This window comes from Dipodomys spectabilis, unplaced genomic scaffold (assembly GCF_019054845.1).
Source record: "Dipodomys spectabilis isolate Male_0828 unplaced genomic scaffold, ASM1905484v1 ptg000043l, whole genome shotgun sequence".
Taxonomy (NCBI): Eukaryota; Metazoa; Chordata; class Mammalia; order Rodentia; family Heteromyidae; genus Dipodomys; species Dipodomys spectabilis.
The window spans coordinates 5,258,723-5,281,777 of record NW_024870720.1 but is presented as its reverse complement, the minus strand read 5'-3'; the positions used below and the strand labels follow the sequence as shown (position 1 = coordinate 5,281,777).

Sequence of the window (23,055 nt, the reverse complement as noted above, 5' to 3'; positions counted from 1 at the left end):
AGTTTATTGGAGATAAGAGTCTCATGGGGACTTATCTGTCCTGGCTGGCTTTGAATCTTGATCCTTAGATCTTAGTCTCCTGAGTAGCTAGGATTACAGGTGTGAGCCACCTACACCCAGCTAAAAATTGTGTTGTTATCCTAAGAATCTAACTTCTTAGCCAGCATATAAAATACCATATAAAATGACCTTTATGGTCATGCCACCTGCACTGATATTTATTTCATGAAATTTGAGTAGTTTTTCTTAATATTTCTCCTTTCCTTATAGGCTTATCAAATAAACGTATTGAAAATTCCTTCTTTTTTATTGTAAAGATGATATACAGAGGGGTTACAGTTATGTAAGTCAGGTAATGAGTACGTTTGTTTTTGAACAGTGTTACCGCATCCATCATTTTCTCCCAGTCTTTCTCTCCCAGCCCTTCTACCCACAAGTGGTATAGTTCATTTCTAACATAGTGTCTAGTTCACTGCTGAATTGGTTCACCTTTGTCCCACCATTTCTGTGATTCCCCCTTTCCTCCTCAAATCAGATAAACTTACATACACGACAAAGGGTACAGAAATTAAAACAGAGACAAAAGGGAAAACAGTAACAAAGAGGAAGAAGGAGGAGGAGGTGGAGGAAGAGGAAAAAGAGGAGGGGAGGAGGATGTGGAGGAAGAGGAAAAAGAGGAGGGGAGGAGGAGGTGGAGGAAGAGAAGAAGGAAAGAAGGAGGAGGAAGAGAAGAAGGAAAGAAGGAGGAGGAAGAGAAGAAAGGAAGGAGGAGGAAGAGAAGAAGAAAGGAGGAGGAAGAGAAGAAGAAAGGAAAGAGGAGGAAGAGGAGGAGGAGGAGAAGGAGGAGGAGGAAAGAACCACAAACAGTATAATAAAAAACCTTTTGCTTCCATATCTTGGAGTTTATTTCAATAAGTATCATTTTGTATTATCGTTTGCACATAGCTATTGAGACCTTGTGATCCTATCCTAAGAATATCCTCCTTTGGTCTCACTATGTAAATGCTTTAATTTTTATTTTTTATTGGGAAGGTGATGTATAGAGGGGTTACAGTTACGTAAGTCAGGTAATAAATATACTTCTTTTTGAACAATGTCGCCTCTTCCCTGGTTTTCTGAGTTTTTTCCCTCCTCCCTCACCTCCCACAAGTATCTAGTGAGTGTAACTGCTGAATTAGTTCACTCTGTCCCACTATTTCTGTGCTTCCTCTTCTCCTCTACAAATCAGATAAGCTTACATACAAAACCAAAGTACAGAAATCAAAAGCCGCAACAAAAGGGGAAAAAAACCCAAAACTCAAAGAAATTTCCTTCATATTGAGAAGGAATAAAATACAAAGGGAAGATTGCATTGTCTTTAACTTTTACCTTCTTTTAGACGAACCAAATGTAGTCCTTTTTATTTATTTAATTTTTGTAAAGATGATGTACAGAGGAGCTACCGTTACATAAATCAGTTAATAAGTACATTTCTTTTTGAGAGCAGTCACCTCTTCGCTCATTTTCTCCCTTCCTGACTCCCTCTTGGACAAGTTGCATCGTTCATTTTCAACATAGTGTCTGGTGAGCATCATTGCTGCATTTGTTCACCCTGTGTCCCACCATTTCTTTGCTTCCCTGTGCCCTCTCTGAAACAGATAAATACAAGACAAAAAGTACAAAAATAAAAAAAATGGCAAAGGAGAAAAACAAAAAAGCAAAAGCAAAACAACAAAAAAACTCTTCTTTCCCTTTTTTGGCACAATCCCTCCATCCATCCCCAACTCTGGTTGCTCCATACCGTATCCTGCAATGATTCAGCTCCAAAGCAAGATCATTTAGTGAATCACATGAAATTATTGATCCAAATTGTCTGACATTTTCCTGTGTAGCATGTATAATGATATTCTAATAATTGCATTATTCAGACCAGGAAACAAAATTTAAAGTGCTTAATATGTTTTAATTCCATACCTTTAATGTACAGAACAGACCTATGTCAGTCTGTGTGTTTTAACTGAATTAATTCAGTTGTTATAAATAATCAGTATACTTTAGGGCTATGTCAGGTAAGAGGCAATTAATTGTTCTACACCTTTGAAGGTTAACAATTATTTAGCCATATCAATATAAGAGTATTACATATTTTCTCTATCAAAACATGCCCATCGACTCACATTTTGAGAAAAAGTGAGTAAAGAATGAGACTTTCCTTTTCAGACATGCAGATTCTGGGCTCATGCATACTCCTTGGTACATGACTTGCCTTGACCACATGAGGCCCTGAGTTCCATCTCCAGCAATGTGCATGTCTGTACTGCTGCCATCTCCTCTCCTCGTCTGTTCTCTGCTCCCCTGAGACTCCAGATTGTTAACTACAGATACCGCCTGAAACCAAACTGGGAAAACTTGAAATCACTTAAGAATTCTGTTATTCTGTTGTGAATCTTCTGTAGCAAATATAGTGAATATTCTGTTGTGAGTTCTGTAGTGAATTCATCACGTGCTTCAGAAAATATAATAGCATGGGCCATACATATTTTGGGGTGTGGGTTATGCAGAATACGTGAGCCACCGGTTATTGTCATTATATTTTAATTTTCAGAACAAAGTTTTAAGGTGATGAGCGGAGCACGGAGCTCCTTCCATTGATGGGTCACCTCCTTCTAGAAGGAGTGAACTCTTTAGTATTTCATCTCTTCGTCCAAACACATAATGCATACTAAGAATCAGGCTAAGTAAATGTGGCTGAAAACAAGTTAGAAGTTAGAATCTGTTAGAATAGTAACCACTTAAAACTTTCTCTGGTTTCTCACTCTCTTAAAGCCATCTGGACATTCTTCCAATTAAGAAAAAAAATCTATTTTTAAATCTGAAAAAAAATCACCATTTCTAGTGGGTGTTTGGGTAATTTTAGTTTCAGACTGTCACAGCACTCTAGGCTGGCAAAATATTCCAATAGTCCTGAAACTGTTGCCAGTCTCTTATTGATTATTGTACAAATCAGTGCACAGGAAACCTGGCCTCTTCTTTAGGCTTCTGACCCAACAAGGCAATTTTTTATATCTTGGTCAGAAAAAAAAGGTATATATTAATTTTGGTTCAAGAGATGCAAACAGAGTCATACATACTATGGACATTTTAAAGGAAAACCATTTGTTAAATTAGATGATTTTTAACAGAAAAGACAACCCAGAACTGCCTGGCAGGCATAATTTTCAGCTGCTGTTTAATTTGTGAGTGAAATGAATATGCAAACTGAACATCCTGCTTAATTGGCCTTTACAAGGGAGATCGATAATGCAGAAACGTTAATTGTTTCAGCTTTACAGCCGAGTCTGAAAAAGAGAAACAAGAGTGGATTGAAGCTGTGCAGCAATCGATTGCAGAAACTCTCTCTGATTATGAAGTAGCTGAAAAGATTTGGTTCAATGAGTCCAACAGGAGCTGTGCAGATTGTAAAGCCCCAGATCCTGACTGGGCCTCTATCAATCTCTGTGTTGTCATCTGTAAGAAGTGCGCAGGTAATTAGTGATAAGTTATGCTCATCATTGTTTGTGGTGGGTTGGCGCTGACTGCTCTCTGTGGTCATATATAATGTGTCCTAACTGAATGTCCTTATGACATTCAGAACAGATTGGGAAATAATTCTCAGCTTCTCTTATGCAGGACTCACATGTAAAAAATCGTTTTTTAAGCATGTAATTGTATTTTGTGTCTTCTGCCTTTTGTATAGATTTTCTGAACACCACGTTGACATTTTGAACAAGCTTACATCTTTGCATGAAGATTGGCACATTAATCCCCTGTCACTTCTTTATGCTATGTTTTTCATATCAAGCTCCAAACTTTGCAGAGTGGATTTAGTTTCTCTAATCATATGCATTTTATGTAGAAACATTTCACAAAAGTATTGATACTTAAGGGAAAAAAAATGTCAGCACTATGACTGATTTTCCTATTGTGACTTTACACCTGACCTGCCTGGCTTTTAACAGTATTTTGGAGCTCAGAGTTTTAATGATATGAAAGGGGGAAATGACTCAGCTGTATGGAATGATTTCTAATAGCTGTTATAAAAGTCTTAGAAAAAGTCACAAACTTTACTGTTTTTTTCAGGGCAGCCTCTCTCCTGCCTTCAATTAACACACACATACCATACACATCACACACACACACACACACACACACACACACACACACACGAGTTTATGGTGCTGGTATGGGGGCATTAAGAAGGTGTATAAGACATGATATAATCTCTAGAAAGGTATACATTATAATTATAGTAGAAGATGATAAATGCAGGATTGGAGTTGACTTCAAAGTTCAGTGACAGAATACAAGAGAGGAACTCATGACTTGGCTTCAGCAAAGACAATCAGCAGTATAGCCACCACAGTAGCCTAGACTTCTTAGTACTTCTCTAGATCTCTGTTCCATTACATTTGTCACTGATACTAATAAGACAGATGTCCTCGCCAGCTAATTATCAACACTAGTAGCAACAGTGACCCTCAGCTGGTCACCCTCTACTTTGTATTGCTTCTCCCATTCTACTCTATTGTAGTGCATTCAGAAGAGATGGCTTTGTGTTGTTCCAGTTACTCAACCTAGCTTTCCCTTCTTCCTTCCTTAGGAACTTTAGTCTCACCTTCTTAAATTAACTTGTATGCACAATTTCTGTCTTGTTAATGCCATCAAGCAATTTCCAAACTTTCCACTCTCAGGGTGGGTGAATATAGTCATAATATTCGATGTGAAAATGGAAGCAGGTGACTTTAGGTGACAGATCGGGGGTGCTGGAAAATGATGGAGGAGAGGACATTGATCAAGATCCATTGTACTCATAAATTGACTTGTATTGACACTCCTTTGTACCACTTCTTAAAGAGAACAAAAATTAAAATAAATTAAGAGAGATAGGGAGAAGCCATAAAACCTTTCTGTTTGCTTTGATGTCCCTTTTCCGTGCCATAGATGAGTTCCTGTGACTGCTCCATAGTCTGCACAGTTTTCTGCATTCTTTTAATTGCTTTGCTTTCCTTCAGCCTTCTGTAATCATCTGTTCCCCGGTATTCCACTGAAAATATTTACCAGTGTACTTTATGTCTCAGTTTCTATTTGGTCCTTTCCTGTTTTTTTTCTTTTCTCTATGATACTTGAGTCCTTTGAGACTTTATGTGCCTTCATGAACTATGTCCTCCCTTGGTTTCCAGGGTACCATTCTTTTTTTTGGGGGGGTCCGGTCGTGGGGCCTGAACTCTGGGCCTGGGCACTGTCCCTCAGCTCTTCAGCTCAAGGCTAGTGTTCTACCACTTGAGCCACAGTTCCACTTCTGGCTTTTATCTTTTTGCTTATGTGGTGCTGAGGAATCGAACCCAGGGCCTCGTGCATGCAAGGCAAGCGCTCTACCACTGAGCCACCTTCCCAACCCCAGGGTACCATTCTTTCAGTGTGCTCACACTCCTACTGGTCATCCTTGGTCAGGCTGTTGCTCCTCTTGATTCTCAGGAAGTACATCCTTGGGTGACATCCTCAACTCTTTCACTTTACTGTTCCTGAGTGATATTATTTATTACTTCAATTCTCATTTCTTAGCCATATGATTCTTACTCTATTGAATATCAAACATATTCACTCCAGACTCACTACATGTCAATAATATCTTAACAGTATGATATCAGAAATGGAACCAGCTGCTGTCTCCAGTCCTGTGTAAAATAGTTCACATTTTCATATTTAAAATTCTATTTGGTCAGAAGCTGCAGTCTACCCTGTACTCTTAAGAGATCTTTTTTTTATTGTGAAAATACTGTACAGAGGAGTTACAATTACGTGGGCAAGATAATGAGTGCATTTCTTATCAAGCATTGTAGCCTCCTCCTTTGTTTCGCCTTCCCATCTTCTTGGCACCTCTACTTTCCTTAAAACCTACCATGTCCTATCCATTCTCAGCATCTTTACACCTGACTGGTTCATTTTCTTTCTCTTCCTGTGGCTTCAACTCATATATTTCCCATTATTGGCTAGGGTATTCTAGCAGTTTCTTTCAGTCCTTCCTGCTAAGTTTCTGCCTTATTATTATTGCCTCCGGGTAGCCTTTACCAATGCAAAACAATGCAAATTTCTGTCTGGAAAGTCTAGGACTTTGTACTCTAAAGAGTTATCACTTTCTAGAAGGAAAAAGAAAACTCATCTACTTAAGTAGAGGCAGGAACAAATTTCACTGCTCAGAGGGCAAACGGTCTTTAGATCAGGCACAAGGGGTAACTCTTTTCTTCTTAGCTTGGTCTCTGACTCTGCTTGGACACCAGGTAGGAAGGACTGACAGCTGTTTTATATAGCTTAATCAAAGTGACTATAATATAATGCCATATTGTTACTCTCTTCAGATATAACAGAATCCAGCCCACCAGTTTTCTAAGTATCTATAGAATTGTATAAACTTTTTTAATAGTAAAGAAATAATACCTGTATTCACATACATGCGCTTTAAACAGAACCATTGTTAACAGACGTTAGTGATGTTTTTTAACTAATTACCAAATAGGCATACGTATGCACAGACACATGCATCACATATTCACATGTGCATATATGCATATATTCTTTTTGTTGTTACTACTGAGACTTGGACTCAGGTCATCATGCTCTTGCTTGGCTTTTCAGTTAAGGCTGACACTCTGCCACTTGAACTGTACTTCATCTTGCAGTTTTTTGCTAGTTAATCAGAGACAAGTATGTCTTGGATTTTTCTGCCCAGATTGACTTCAAACCCTGATCCTTAGATCTCGGTCTTCAGAGTAGCTATGATTACAGGTGTGAGCCACCAGTGCATAGCTTTCATATGTACAGCTTTCATATGTGTGTGTGTACATGGGTATGTATGTATGTATACTTTTTTTTGTCATGGGGCTTGAACTCTGGGCCTGGGCGCTGTCCCTCAGCTAGTGCTCTACCACTTGAGCCACAGTGTCACTTCTGGTTTTTTAGTGGTTTATTGAAGAATCTCAGCCTTTCCTGCCTGAGCTGGCTTTTAACTGAGATCCTCAGATCTCAGCCTTCTGTGTAGCTAAGATTACAGGCGTGAGCCACTGGGGACTGGCTTTATGTATCTATTCTTTTAGAAGAATAAATTTATGCTAGCACAGGGTGGTTTTGAAGCTGGTGACTGTTAAAGTGGATTATGATTTCTGAAGCCATGACTACTCTTCATGATACTAACAATTCATACAATAGGTATGGGGATGTTTTAAGTTGAAGTGTACAGAAAAATACACATTTGCACATGCTTGTACATATTTAAAAAATTTAGTGTAAGCTCACCTACAAATTAAAATAGAAATAAAACTTTTTTTTTTTTTTTACTGCAGGACAACATAGATCTTTGGGACCAAAAGATTCCAAGGTTAGAAGTTTAAAAATGGATGCCAGCATTTGGAGCAACGAACTCATCGAGGTACAGTCCAATTTAGAGGTGGTGATGGTACAGGTGGAGCATGAATTTCCTAGAAGTTCCTTAGTAAAATTTTTGCCACAGTATGAAAATGGCTTCTAGCTTATTTTATTGTAGGGACTCTTCCAGAAAGCTTTCTGAATGAGGTAGATATTTAAACAATAAAATGGACAAAGAGTTTTAGTGGTAATACGTAGATTAATGCTTGGCAGGTTCTGTAAAAGTACCAACTCTCTCTTTAACATGGAATGTTAAAAGATTAAAAAAGTGAATGAAAACATGGAGCAAAACTTATATTCCTTATGCAGGCCAGGCTCTGACATTACTGAGTCTAACTGGCTGCCTTTGTCTTCATTTTCTGCTCCCTCTAGACAGCAGTAGCCACTTTCTCAACCATTCTAAAGGAATCTGTCTAAATATGTTTTTAAAGCATACGACTGCTTTTGCTGCAATTTGTGTGGCTGGCAATTTTGTTCCAAGCTAATGTTTTACCATTATTTAGAGTAGCAAGGCTGTATTAAAAATAGAAATCATATCTGCTTCCATACTTCCTCTTCTGGAAAGGATTCAGTCTTTTCTGGCTTCTCAAACATTTTATACTGAGTTATGTATTAAATTTACAATAGGATTTTTTTCAGATTTAGATACATTATATGAACTGTTAGGTTTATGCCAATTTTTTTTTTTAATATTTCAGCTCTTTATTGTCATTGGAAACAAAAGAGCAAATGATTTTTGGGCTGGTAATCTTCAAAAGGAGGAAGAATTACACATGGACTCACCAGTAGAAAAGAGGAAAGCCTTTATTACTCAGAAGTACAAAGAAGGGAAATTTAGGAAGACCCTATTGGCATCACTAACCAAAGAAGAATTAAATAAGGTATTCAATAAGACATAATGGTTTGATTTGAATGTCTTCTTAAACATGGCAAGATTATTGATAAGGAGATAAGAATTTCTAGATTTTGTGCTTTTGTATTAGTATTGGGGCTTGAACAGGGCCTCACACACTTGCTCAGCTTTTTCAGTGATATTCTACCCTAAACCACTTCTCCATTTCCTTCTTTCTGTTGTGACTTGGAGTTAAGTGTCTCCGAAATTTCTCTGCTCTGCAGTCTCCTCAGATTCTCAGATCTCAGCTTCCTGAGTAGCTAGGATTATAGGCATGCGCCACCCCTCCCCAGGAAAATGAAGGGATTTTGTGCTTTTGCTAAGACTGTGGTTTAAAATCAGAGCTTTGCCCTCACTGAGCTTGCTTGCTTGTGTCTGGTGCTCCACCATTTGACCATGCCTCTAGCCATAGTTTACTATTCTTTTATGTCATTTTATGAGGATTTGCCAGTGGTTCCCCCCTAAGGATTATTATTGAGTGTAAATTAACTCTGCCTCCATAACTGGCATGGCTACCTAACTCACACCCACCTGTGTTATAAAGGTTTTGACACCTTTCTCTATTTTACACATGGATTACTTAGCTGAATGTTTAATGCAAATTGACAAGCATATATTCAATTTATTGTTACAGATTATCAGTTAATTAGTATTGGTTTGAAGTTGTGTTGGCCTGCACTGAATGACTGTATCTTCTTGCCCGTTCTGAGTCTTCCAGCAACATGGCTGAGATTCTTCTATATATAGTTCCTCTCTTCTTTGCTACATTGCTTCTTTGTCTCTTGTATTCTAGGAGGTTTTCTCTGTATAGATAGATATTTCTAAAAATATGCTCTTAATTTTAACTCTCAGATTTATTTTTAGTCTCTCGATTCTCTAATTTTTAAAAAATGGTTATGCATGTTGGATAAGGATTTCTCACTAACTAGTATTATGTTGACCATTTGTTTCAGTCTTTCTAAAACAAGTTCTTGATCTATGTTTGGTATTGGTAAAGCAAAGTCACTAATTTAAAGGGAATAGCACACAAAGAATGCCTGCCTCAGCATGGGTTGCTAAGATGGGGAAAAGCCTGAACAAGAGTCAGGAGTCAAATAGAGGATGTTATTGAGACCTTGGGCCTGAGCTGTGTTTCCATGGGTGCTAATTTTTCTACTAAAATTACTGATCATTTGCAGACCAGTTATTGGTCACTCAGAAAGTGACAGATCCTAGCCATTTCTCTCTTCTAGCCATCTGCATTTTGTAGGTTATGAAAATCAAGTTCCCAGAGGGAAGAAGCCTAAGAACACATAGCGATTTAGTATAGAATTAGGAGTAAGAATGCAGATTTCTGTGAGGCTGGGAATGTGGCTTAGTGTCAGGGTACTTGCCTAGCATGCGTAAGACCCTGGGTTCAATTCCTCAATGTCACATAAACAAAACAAAATAAAATCATATTTAAAAAACAGTAACTGTGTTTGATATTTCATGAGGGATGAGAGAAGATAACTATGTAAAACTGTGTAATAGTTTATTAAAAAGAAAGTGACTATGTACTATTCATGGGATCAAAATTGACATTAAAAAAAAACCCCAAGAATTCAGGCTTCCTGATAATGAGTTCTGAAGGGCGTTCTAAAGGTCAGCTAGAACCAAGTTTAAAATGATAAGACTTTTTTTTGTTTGTTTTGAGAATTGGCCCTAGGAGCAGAAGGTGTCAGTCTGTCCTGGGATTTTCTTTTCTTTTCTTTCTTTTTTCATTTTTTTGTTGGTCATGGGGCCTGAACTCTGGGCCTGGGCACTGTCCCTCAGCTCTTCAGCTCAAGGCTAGCGCTCTTCCACTTGAACTACAGCACCACTTCGTTTTCTGGTGGTTTATTGGAGATAAGAGTTTCACGGAGTTTCCTGGCCAGGCTGGCTGGACTGCGATCCTCAGATCTCAGCCTCCTGAGTAGCTAGGATAACAGGCACCCGGCCCTAGGATTTTCTAAGTGCAGTCTGAGCTCCCCTATTGCACCAGCATACTTGGACTGCATTACAGGCAGCCACAGCGCCTTGTGGCCTTTCCAGGTGTAGCTTGTCCAGAAGGAGGTGCAGTGATGAGTCCAGAGCCTGAAGTAAAAATTAATGTGGAACCAGAAACCAAATGTTTGCAAGCAGATTGGAAGCAAGAAAGTGGGATCTGGAACTCAAGTGAAATAGACAGGATAAGAGCACACAGAAAGGCAGCTTATTACTTCAAGGCAAAAATCATACACTAATAGGCAGTTCCAGCCAATTTTGTGTGTGTGTGTGTGTGTGTGTGTGTGTGTGTGTGTGTGTGTGTGTGTGTGAGCGCGCACACACACACACACACACACACACGTGCACCTGCAACTTGAACTCAGGGCCAGGGCACTGTCCCTGAGTGTTTTCCCTTAGTGTTTTTACTCAAGGTTAGTGCTTTACCACTTGAACTGAATGTCCACTTCCTTTTTCATTTTATTTCTTTCCTTCCCTCCCTTCCTCCCTTCCTTCCTTCCTTCCTCCCTCCCTTCCTTCCTTCCTCCCTCCCTCACTTCCTTCCTCCCTCCCTCCCTCCCTTTCTCTCACCCTCACCCTCCCTTCCTCCCTCCTTCCCTTACTTTCCTCCTTTCTTTCTTTCCTTTTTTTTTTTTATAGTTTTTATTGTGAAAATACTGTACAGAGGGGTTACAGTTACATGAGCAAGGTAATGAGTACATTTCTTATCAAGGATTGTTGCCTCCTCCTTTGTTTTCCCCCTACCATCCCTTCCCTCCCACCTCCACAACTATACCCCCCCTACCTAATTTGTAAAGTTCATTTTTTGGGGGTCCGGATTTTTTTTCTGCTTATGTGGTGCTGAGGAATCGAACCCAGGGCCTCATGCATGCAAGGCAAGCGCTCTACCACTGAGCCACCTTCCCAGCCCCTAAAGTTCGTTTTTCAACATAGTGTCTTCTACATCTCATTGTTGCAATGGGTCAACTTGTATTCCTATTTAAACATTTTGTTTTTTCCCTTCCCCTCCCCAAATTATGCCAATATCAAATACATTGAAAACAAGGGTTATACTTGGGAGAGGGACATACAAAACAACAAAAAAAATCACCTTATAAATATGTTAGAAACAATATCAATAAAGAAAAAAACCCACTTGTGTCCTTATCTTGGGGTTCACTTCGCTTAACTTCATCTTACCTGGTCAATTGGACATAAGTCTCATGGAATTTACTATTCAGGCTGGCTTTGAGTCTCCATCCTCCAGTCTCACCTTCTTTAGTAGCTAGGATTATAGGTGTAAGTCACTGGCATTTGGCCTCAGCCAATTTTCTTCCTTCCTTCCCTTCCTCCTTCCCTCCCTCTTTCCCTCTCTCCTTCCCTCCCTCCCCCTCTCCCTCCACCTTTCTTCCCCCTCCCCCCTCTCTCTTTCTTTCTTTTTTTCTTTCTTTCTTTCCTTCCTTCCTTTCTTCCTTTCCTTCTTTCTCTCTTTCTTTCTTCCTTCCTTTCTTTCTTTCTGCTGCTGTTTAAACAGGATGATCTATACCCTGAATTACTGATATTGTTGTGTTTTATTGCCTCTTGCTTACTGTTGGTCTCTCACTTTCTGTCTCCTACCCCAAAAGGAAAGAGAGTGACTGTGCCTTGCACTTAACTTTCAGATCCCCAAACCACAGTTGATAATTATTCTGCAACTGTTGATTTGATTGGAAAAGATACATTGACAGTACTCGTATGCTGTAAAACACTTCACTTGAAGTGTCTTGAATTTTCCTAACGACGTGCATAAGCATCGTTGCATACTGCATGAACATTAAAAAAAAAAGTCTTTGAAAGCAGGTTTGATGTATGTATAAGGAGATGATCACTGTGAGCAACACACTGAATTGAGGTTAAGTTCATATAGAGACACCTTTGGTTCTTACTATGTAGTTCCAAGCATGACTACTATCAGTCTACATAACAGGTGAAGCCTTATCTCCTACGTGAGTTGGCAGACTTGCATTTCCTCTAGTAGCCAGAAGCCTATTTAGTTCCCTTAACAGGTTTACTTTCTCTGAATGGCTAGGCTTTGTGTGCTGCTGTGGTGAAGCCTGATGTGCTGGAGACGATGGCATTGCTGTTCAGTGGAGCAGATGTCATGTGTACCACTGGAGACTCTGTGCACAGCACCCCCTACCTGCTGGCCAAGAAGGCCGGCCAGAGCCTACAAATGGAGTTTCTCTACCATAACAAATTCTCAGGTTTGTCTCCAGTCCTGTATTATAACCTGCTCTTCCAGTAGATCCCTAAAAGGGGCAAAGCACAAATCTGTTTCATTTTTCAGCTAAGAAAATCCATCAGAAAGGAGAAAAAAATGTAATTACCAAAGTACTCTTTGATATCATTTTAAGAAAAAAAAAGTTTGGCAAATTTATCTCATATTTAAATAATCTTATAAATAGAAGATTAAAATAGTTAATCCTACGTAATCATTTCTACCAAAATTAAATCCGATTTTCATATATGAATAATAAGCATGTCTTAAGTGCTTATTCGCAAATGTTATGCAAAGTAAAATAAATCTTCCTGAGTTTATTCAGGGGTAAGTTGGAAGTTGTTTTTCTTCTAGCTCAACACTCACCTCCATTTTCATAAACAAAGGGGAAATTGTTTCCACGTTGGGTTTCTAATGTGATGTTTAATTTTTATAGATTTCCCTCAACATGACGTTCACCCTGAGGGTGGGTTAGGTCTGGAGACCACACAGCCCACGTTCCTTTGCGACTTCTTGTATCAGGCCCCTGCTGCTGCTTCCAGAGTCTCCTCAGAGAAAAAGATGCTCGAAGGTATCTTTTTTCACTCCTCTTACATTTTCTTACTGGGTAAAACTTTATCCCATTATCAAAACAATTAGGTTTAAAGTTTTTTCTTTTTCTTTTCTCCCCCTTAAGATACAAGATTTGATCTTTCAGTGGAGATACTTTTGGAAGATTTATAAATGCTCCCAGGCACAGATATTATTTCATGTACTATAGCAGAGACGAACCGCTGGGTTAGAATACTAAGTGAATTCTCAGTAGAATTCACTGATATCTGCGTTATGAGTCAACTGATTGTGTTTCAGATTATAAGGGTCATTTCAAAAAGGAAAAAAACCCATAAAACTCAGCTCTTTCCTTAGGGATGGGTACTCTAACTCATGAAAGGAAAAAAATATGTGTGTATATATATATATATATATATATATATATATATAGATAGATAGATAGATAGATAGATAGATATTTTCATCTGAGCACAGGAAAAATTAGAAAGTTGATATTGCAAGATGAGTGTACCTTAGCTGAAATATTTGGGGCCAGAGCTATTTTAAATTTCAAGTTCCTGATTTCTTTTTTTGTTTTTTGGATATATTTACATGAATATAATGAGATGTCTTGGGGATGGGATTCAAGTGTAAGTACAAGTTTACTTGTGCTTTGTTCATATTTTAAAGAACATTTAGCTTAAAGGTAATGCTATGAACACTTTTGGTTTCAAGGGTACCACTTTCCACTGTGGTCCCACACCAGTGTGCCTTGTGTCATTTTCAATGAGTTTCAGTGATATCTGGTAAATATATGCCGCTTAGAAATTTTGTAGATGTGTTTGCATGTTTAAATAAAGTGAAACGTGTTAAGCCTGTTTCTAAGAAAATGGTGGGAATAAACTTGATCTGAAAATATGTTCTGGGTTTGAGGAATTATCTGAATAGAGGGGTAGTCAGTCTTTATCCCGTTGTGCTAGTTGGCATCAGTAATATAAAATGTGTGACACAGACCTCAGGTTCATGATACATATATTTGAACTAATTTGGGAAGTAGAGGAAGGAAAATGTGATGACCCACATGTATTATTGCTATGAGGGATGAGGAAGAGAAGCTAGCTGTGCAGCCAATTAATATTGGGTGCTGAGTGGCTCATTGGCCTCATATTAATTCCCTGGGTGGTAAAATTCAGATAGATTACTCATTCAGAGGAGTAATAGGATGCAATTTCATTTTAGATTGTTAATCCTGATACTTGTACATTTGATTATTTCAGTATAATTTTTTTTACAAGGGTCCCTTTTTGGAAATGCTTAAAGTCAAATGTGTTTCAGATTTCACGTTTTTTCTTCTTTGAATGTTTAAAAAGACTTTAGCAGTTGAACATCTCTGGAGCAAAAATCTACAAACCTTATGAATTAGTAATCACATTAGATTTTGGGGCATTTTAGATTTCAGATTTTTCTTTTTAGATATATTTAATCTGTTTTTTTTTTTAAAGAATCTCAAAGGAGAGCTATAGTCAGATTAATCTTATTTAACAGATAATTTTGAAAAGAACTTGTCCTTTACTATGTACTCTATGTAGGCCACTTCATATCATTAGTGCAAGTCATAGGCTAATAATTGTTTATGGCTATATCTGGGTTTGATCATGTCTTCAGTGGTTTCACTGAAGACTTCAATGCTGATTTCAGTTTCAAACAGATACTAACTACCCTTGGTGGCTCATGCCTGTAATCATAGCTTCTTAGGAGGCTCTCCAATTAACCACCGAAAAAGTTTGAAGTATTGCTGTGGCTCAAATGGTAGAGTGCTATCCTTGAGCAGAAAATCTCAGGAACAGTGCTCAGGCCCTGAGTCTGGATGGACACACATGCACGCACGCACACACGGAAAAGAAAAGAAAAAACTATAAACCAATTGCTGCCATAATACATATTCTTCTCAAAAAGAGCTTTCATTTTATTTTTGCTTTTACTGGGGTTTAAACTCAGCCTAATTCTTGGTAGGTTTACATGGCTAGCACTTTACCCCTTGAGCCATGGCTCTAATTCAGCATTTTGTTGATTATTTTGGAGATGGAATCTCATGGATTTCTCTGGCCACACTCTTCTTGAAATGTAATTCTCCAAATCTCAGCCTCCTGAATAGCTAGGATTACAGGTGTGAATCACTGGAGCAAGGCTTTCCTCATTTAAGATTGTTGCTAGCAAATAACAGCTTTACGGGGGAAATCCTGACTTGGAAAGATTTAGAGAATAAAGTATGGTTGTCACCTTTGCCTCTGAAAGGCAAGCACCTGGGCAATACTATTCCATCAATACTTGTCAGAATAGCTATAGAACAGAATGATTAAAACTAAAGCCAAATATCTGGGAATATAATTCAGATAGTTCTCTAGAGAGGTATAGAGGCTTCAAATGGTTTCAGGTTTTTAGGATTTGAAGTTCTTCTAGCTCTTGGTTTTGAAGACTGATTTGCATTTTGCTTTTTACTCTTTTCCTTCTCACTTTCATGTTCATGTAAAAAAAAAGATGGATAGTGCTTGTTCAACTTAAGTACAGAGCTGAATAATAGCATCCTTTTCCTTTTTCCCCTCTTTCAATCATATATTTCACCCTTGGTCTCTTACTTTGATTTGTTTACCAAATGTTTGCTTTTTAAAAAGTAGTAGTTGATATAGCACATGAGAAACTCTGTATCATTCTGTTTGTATTTGATTTTGTACATTAACAATGAGAAATTTTGTAAACCTTTTGTTCTATGAAAAACTTGAGTTGTATAGTGTAGGTTGAAACATACTTATTATAGGAAAATGATTCCTGTTGTTTCCATATTTTCAGTGGATGAAGAATACAATTAGGAAAATCTTCATCAGAAAGCATCTTTGTTTGGGAAGTTAATAGTGTCTTCCTCAGATTATCTATCTATCTATCTATCTATCTATCTATCTATCTATCTATCTATCTATCTATCTATCTATCTATCTATCTATCTATCTTTCTATCTGTCTAATCTATATAATGTGTGCATATATATACAAATAATATATTTGTATGTATGTGTTAGAAGGCATAACTTCTTTAATGTAATTTTAATAGGGACATATATGACTCCAACCCATTAATGGACACAGAAAAGCCTTTTGTTCAGTGATGGAGATGGCAGCTTCTAGGACCCAACCGCCCAGGTTCTACTCTAAGCCCTGAAGCTAACTATACACGTGACATTGGAATGGTACATTAGCTCTTATGTGCATATGGGAAAAAGAATAATTCTTTGGATCAGTCCATCAACTTTTATTCATGCTCCTATTTATTAAACTCTGAGTTCTGAGAATTTTCCTGTTCTTTGGCTTAAATTTTATTTCCATAGATATCTTCTAGTGGCTGATTAAGACTAAGATTTCTGCAAAAGAGAAAGCTTCCTGGGGGCTATTGACATTTCTCAAAGTCAAGTGTGTACATCTAAATTCTGCTTAGAGAGTTTAATATTGTCCTTTATAATATTCTAAAGCTTTCCATTGCTTCTTACCTCAATAGAAATGTCAAGATTTTTTTTTACCACAGCTTTGTTATTCTAAGTCCTCAACAGTAATGTCTGATGTCATAGAGGAAATTCATATATTTATGTGAATCTAGTTATGATTAAAAATCATCTTTATAAAAATACTCAGTAAATGTCAGAACTTAACTTAGTGCTTGTTTTTAATTCTTAGAGACAAATAAGAAATGGTGTGTTTTAGAAGGTGGCTTCTTGAGTTACTATGAAAATGATAAGTCTACTACACCTAATGGCACCATTAACATCAATGAAGTTATCTGCCTGTCTATACATAAAGAAGACTTCTATTTAAATACTGGGTAGGTCTACCATTAAATACCTAGGATGTGGAAAGTATTCACAAACTATTACTAGACCTAATAATGAGAGTTTTGGTCTCATTTTAGTTCTTCCCTTTCTTCCTATGCAAGGATTTAGTATTGTATTGAAATCTCTTCATCTTGTATCATTTGAAAGTTCTTTGGAGAATTCCCTAAAATGTAGTGAATTAAAATGCAGTGAAATAAAATATACAAAGAGAATAACATGTTTGCCTGTGAATTTAAGAAAACTTAAATTGTTCATTATTGATGATTATAATATTTTGATTTGGGGTTTTTAAATAATGAACTCAAGGCATGATATGTCTTTCTTTTTTTAAATTTTTTTAGTTGTGAAAATACAGAAGGGTTAAAATTACATGTGCAAGATAATGAGTACATTTCTTATCAAGCATTGTAGTCTGCTCCTTTGTTTCCCCTTCCCATCCCTTCCCATCCTCCCCTCGCCCCCTCACCCAATCCCCCCCCCCCACCAAAGTGGTAAAGTTCGTTTTCGACATAACGACTTGTACATCTCATTGTTGCCATGGGTCCACCTGTATCCCTATTTAAACGATTTGTTTTTCCCCTTCCACTCCACAAATTATACCAACATCAAATACAGTGAAAGCAGGGGTTATACTGTTGGGGAGGGACATACAAAGCAACAAAGAAATAATCTTATAAATGTGTTAGAAACATTCGCATGAAAGAAAAAAACATTTGAATACATATCTTAGGGTTCATTTCCCTAACATCACCTTATCTGACCTTTATGTCTTTCTTTAATGAACATCATGGCTGAATCATAAAAAAATAGAATAACTTGATGATGATCAGATGACATTAAAACAAACATGTCAAGTATATTAAATACCATCTCCTAGTTGAGATGATTGTTGTATTCTAGTAAATCTAAACTGATTTATGATGATAATAAAGTGGTTGTTATTCAATTTGTTTCGTCCAAATTTAATAGTGCTTATATTGTAAGTGAATAATCAGCTTTATGTAGTTATCATGCAGTGTTAAACTTAAGTATATTCTATACATTAAATTTTTACTAGTGATATAAAATACAACATACAGTAATTAATATTACTCTAAACCAACATATATGTAAATATATAGATATTTATCTATCTCTATCTCTCTCTCTGTCTGTCTATCTATCTATCTATCTTTTTTTGTCGGTTGTGGGGCTGAACTCTGGGCCTTGGTGCTGTCCCTCAGCTCTTCAGCTCAGGGCTAGCGCTCTACCACTTGAGCCACAGTGCCACTTCCAGCTTTTTCTGCTTATGTGGTGCTGAGGAATTGAACCCAGGGCCTCATGCATGCAAGGCAAGCACAGTATCACCGAGCCACCTTCCCAGTTTTCCCCAACATACAATTATTAAAAAATAAAACATCCTTTGTCAAATGTTGTTGGTATAAGTAAATATGCATGTACCACAGATGGCCAGATGTCATTACAAAATAATTGTTACAGCCAGACTCTGAATTGCTTTAAATAGTTGGTTGTAGAATTTGAACTTAGTATGGTACATGTAGACAATGAAGAGATGGGTGTTTCTTATTTTAGGAAGAGAGAGTGTGGAAATTATTGGAATGTGTTTTAAGGAAAAGAAATCAAACTGCCTGACATAATTAGATGAAGAGGTAATAAGGAAGTGGGATGAGGTTGAAGGAAACTTAGTTGAAAAGACAAGATTAAAAGACTGAATGGACTGGCAGGAGAGTTCATGGTTTAGGTGAAGAATAAATCAGACTTTAAGGTTTTTGAGCTTGTTGATTTGGCAAATGATACTTGAGAAATAAAGGATATATCAATAAATTGGAGGGAAAGAGAGATAAATAAAGGTGATTCAAGTATAGGCTGTTTGGAGAATTTTAGATAAATGGCACATGTATTTAGCCTCTTCTAATTAGAGAGTTGGATCTGAAGGAACAAGAGAAATATTTCAGGGCATAGGATGTTATTCAAATATTTCTGCTGTGAAAAGATAAAAATTTGCTTAAGATGAAGAGAAAGAAGGAAAATTTGTGAAGTAAGATAATAAGAACTTTTTAGGCAAATTCTTTTGTTTTGTAATATTTGATTAGAATAAGTCAAGAGAGATCTAAGAACAGATCTGGGACCATTGGAAGCCTGCTGTCCTGTCAATAAATGGGGGTATATTCAGGCCATCAACGAAGTCATGATGTGGGGAGGTAAATTAGTAGAATATTCCTTTTCTCTGATCTAGTATATCCCATTGTTAATTTAAATAAAATACAAACTGTCCACAGAGTAACATGATAGGTAAATAAATACTTTGGTTTTTACAACTTTATCCTTATTATACAAGTGAATTCAATTGACAATTTGTGTTGTTTTCACAATAGCTATACATAACTGTTGATTTTTTTGTATTCGTACATGCTGTAGGCCAGTTTTCATCTTTGAGATCTACTTACCCTCAGAACGTGTGTTTTTATTTGGAGCTGAAACAACTCAAGCTCAAAGAAAATGGACAGAGGCAATAGCCAAGGTATTTAAATATTGTAATCCTCAAGTGCAGAATAGATTTTTTTGTTTTGTTTTTTGTCGGTCATGGGGCTTGAACTCCGGGCCTGGGCTCAGTCCCTCAGCTCTTCAGTGCAAGGCTAGTACTCTACTACTTGAGCCACAGCTCACTTCCAGTTTTCTAGTGGTTTATTGGAGATAAGAATCTCACGGGCTTTCTTGCCTGGGCTGCCTTTCAACTGTGATCCTCAGATCTCAGCCTCCTCAGTGGCAGAATATATTCTTAACTTGTAGTCAGTAGCTAAACTTCCAGGACTCATGAAAATTTCGTGTGTGATTCTGGGAAGCATATCTGCTTGTTCAACTCAGTGCAACCTTCCTAGTGCCCATAACAGAGGAAGAATTAATATAGGAATTAATAAAGGACTGGGAGGAATTGTTCTTGAAAACCAATATAAGAGATTTTTGTTTACCATATAAAGTCATCTCTGTGCATGAATTTTTTATAGGTAGGAATTTTATTCAAGATGCACACAAAGAAGAAAGGAACAGATTTGGTGAAAGATAAAAAAGGAGAACAATGTAGTTTAACATTTTGAAAGATGCTACCTATCATCTCTATATGTAGCAAGAAATTTAAGATGTTACTATTTGAGAAATGCATTTCAGTGGCTAAATTTTGAAGCTTGAACAATTTTTATGAATTTGAGGATTACTCAGCTATCTTTAAAAGAGAACAACTAAGATAATTTTCTGACTTCCCTTGATGAGGAGACAGAGAAGGAGTTTCATATTTTCATTGTCTTTATTATTTTTCTGTATTTGTCTTAACAGCATTTTGTTCCCTTTGTTGCTGAAAACTTAACAGAAGCCGACTATGATTTGATTGGTCAACTCTTCTACAAAGATTGCCATGCTCTGGACCAGTGGAGAAAAGGCTGGTTCGCTATGGACAAATCTAGTTTGCGTTTTTGTCTTCCAATGCAAGAAGCTCAGGAGGATAGGATGCACTTAAGAAGACTGCAAGAGCTAAGTAAGATGTATTCTTCTCCATCTTACCTTGGGGTCACAGTTTTGGTTGCATAAGATAATGATGTCTTTGACGTCAAAGTGTGATGGTTCATTCCTGAACTTGAGACTTAAGTAATACTGGTACCTGCAACTTACAGATGTTTTGTGTAATTAGAAATGCTTCTGTTTTTCTTGTCCTCATTCAGCCATCAGCACAATGGTTCAAAATGGAGAAAAATTGGATATGTTGCTGTTGGTAGAAAAAGGGAGGTAAGTAGCTTTTTGCTTTTTATTTTTAACATGTCATCTCAACAGTTCAGTGGGTGGTGGGGAATTTCATTTAGAGAAGTTTGATTGTCCTCTCAAAGAGGAACTATTATTGTAGAACTTGAGAACTTTTTTCTAGATAACACACATAATATATGTGAGCTTTCTTCATAGAAAGAGTACACTAATGAAGTTGCATATTTTTATTTTTAATGTCAAACTTGTCACAAACAATTTTGGTGCTTTTCTGTAGATTTCGATTCTTTTGGGACATTCATACTTTAGTATGTGTGTGGAACCCAGTGTGATAATTGACAAGATATTTTTAGTGTAGGCATATGATAGACTCAAGAATGAGCTGTGCATGTGTGTCAAGCCCAGTTAGAACTTGATTTTTTTAGTTTATTCAGTTTTTTCAGCAACTATAAAGTAAGTATCAACTGTGCGTTATGACCTATAGGTGTTAGGAGTGCAGTGATCCAAAAACAGGCAAGATCCCCGCTGGATAAACAGAGAGAACATTAAAAAAAGTTATTAAATTGTGTCTATTAGTTTTAAGTCCTATGAGGAAACATAAGCAAGAGATTGCTAGAACATACTCTGTTTTAGTTAGTAATGAAAGGGAATCTGATAAAACAACTGCATACATTAAACAAAAGACAACATTATGAAAAGTTGCTATAGTGTGTCCCTTAGTTGTAAATCCTATGACAAAACATAGGCAAGGTACAGAGTTTGCTAGAGCATGCTCTGTGTTAGCTAGTGTGGTAACAGAAGGTATTTCTATTAAAACAGCTGTATAAGTTGAAGAAACAACATTGTTGCACTTCATTCATCTGCTCCAAGTATATAGTCAAGGATATTTGAAGATTCTAAGCATTCTGTGGTGGCGGGTGCTATTGTACTACGGAGATTTGAATGAGTGAGAGAATGAGGAACAATGATTTTGGAGGTATTTCTAGGCCAAATGAGATAGGCCCTTAAAGGGTATGATACATAAAGATTTGGTTTTTGTTCTAAGTGTGATAGGAAGCTACTCAGACTAAGAGCTGAGAAGCGGAGTCATTTTAGTTACTTTTTTTTTTTTGTCGTGGGGCTTGGGTGCTGTCCCTGCTCTCTTCAGCTCAAGGTGAGCACTCTACTGCTTGAGCCACAGTGCTACTTCTAGTTTTCCAGTGATTTATTGGAGATAAGAGTCTCACGGACTTTTCTGCCCGGGCTGGCTTTGAACCATGATCCTCAGATCTCAGCCTCCTGAGTAGCTAGGATTACAGGTGTGAGCCACTGGCGCCAGGCTTAGTTATGTTTATAAGAGACTGTTCTGCTCTGCTCTGACCTTGCTTGAATAAAATTTAGGGACAGGAATGAACCTGGATGTCGAATTAGGATTTTGCTACAGAGTGAGGCAAGATATTTTACCTGCAAACCTAGTATTGACTTGTAGCTTGATACACTGTGAAAGAAGCATCAGGAAATGTTGATAGAGTAGATTTATGTAAGAGTTAAGAATTATCTCCGTTTTGGCTTGATGATGGGGCTGTTTGTTTTGTTTTGTTTTGAGATAAGATATATATGAAGAACAGTAAACTTGGGACAGTAGATACAGGATTTGGTTTTTGGGATGCTCCCTTGGATAGATCTGAGAGTTAAGGGAAGCTGACATTTGGGTATGCAGATCTGGAATTAAGTAAAATGGTTATTTTTAGAAATATAAATGTGGAAGTATCACTATATTGCTAATTTTTTGACCAAAGAATCAGCTGGATTGGCTTCAGATAAATAATATAGCCACAAAAATAAGAGAGTTGAAGATGTAGCCAAAGGATCACTGATAATGAACTGGCAGAAGGAAAAGGATGCATATGCAAAGGACACAGGGAAGGAACATATCAGAAGTGGGAACATGATGTTTCTTGAATGAACTGGATTTCCCCCCCTTGATTTGTGTTTCCTTTGTTGTTGTTTTTTAAATAAAAAGTCCTATCCTGGACACTGGTAGGTTATGACTGTAATCCTACTATAAAGCTACTTAGGAGGCTGAGATCTGAGGATTGTGGTTTGAAGCCAGATTGAGCAAGAAAGTCCATGAGACTCTTATCTCCAGTAAACTATGAAACAAACAGACGAAACCCCCAGAAGTAGATCTGTGGCTCAAGTGGTAGAGCATTAGCCTTGAGCAGAAAAGCTCAGGGCCAGTACCCAGGCCCAAAGTTCAAGCCCCAGGACCCCCTCCCCACTTCCCTGCCAAGTCCCATAACTATATCGATTTAGAAAGTTCAGCTCTATAATAACACTTGGTAATTT

At 37.4% G+C, this 23,055-nt stretch overlaps 1 protein-coding gene across 2 annotated transcripts in view; it reads left to right on the top strand.

Moving 5' to 3' along the window:
• Positions 1-23,055, top strand: part of Arap2 (ArfGAP with RhoGAP domain, ankyrin repeat and PH domain 2) — a 138,664-nt gene that overhangs the window by 50,841 nt on the left and 64,768 nt on the right. For both annotated transcript variants that reach the window (XM_042678252.1, XM_042678251.1), the window contains exons 10-18: positions 3,304-3,503; positions 7,356-7,441; positions 8,136-8,318; positions 12,381-12,555; positions 13,006-13,140; positions 16,823-16,967; positions 19,396-19,498; positions 20,308-20,506; positions 20,691-20,754. In XM_042678252.1, the coding sequence (XP_042534186.1) occupies positions 3,304-3,503; positions 7,356-7,441; positions 8,136-8,318; positions 12,381-12,555; positions 13,006-13,140; positions 16,823-16,967; positions 19,396-19,498; positions 20,308-20,506; positions 20,691-20,754 (1,290 nt within the window). The remainder of the gene's footprint in view (positions 1-3,303; positions 3,504-7,355; positions 7,442-8,135; positions 8,319-12,380; positions 12,556-13,005; positions 13,141-16,822; positions 16,968-19,395; positions 19,499-20,307; positions 20,507-20,690; positions 20,755-23,055) is intronic.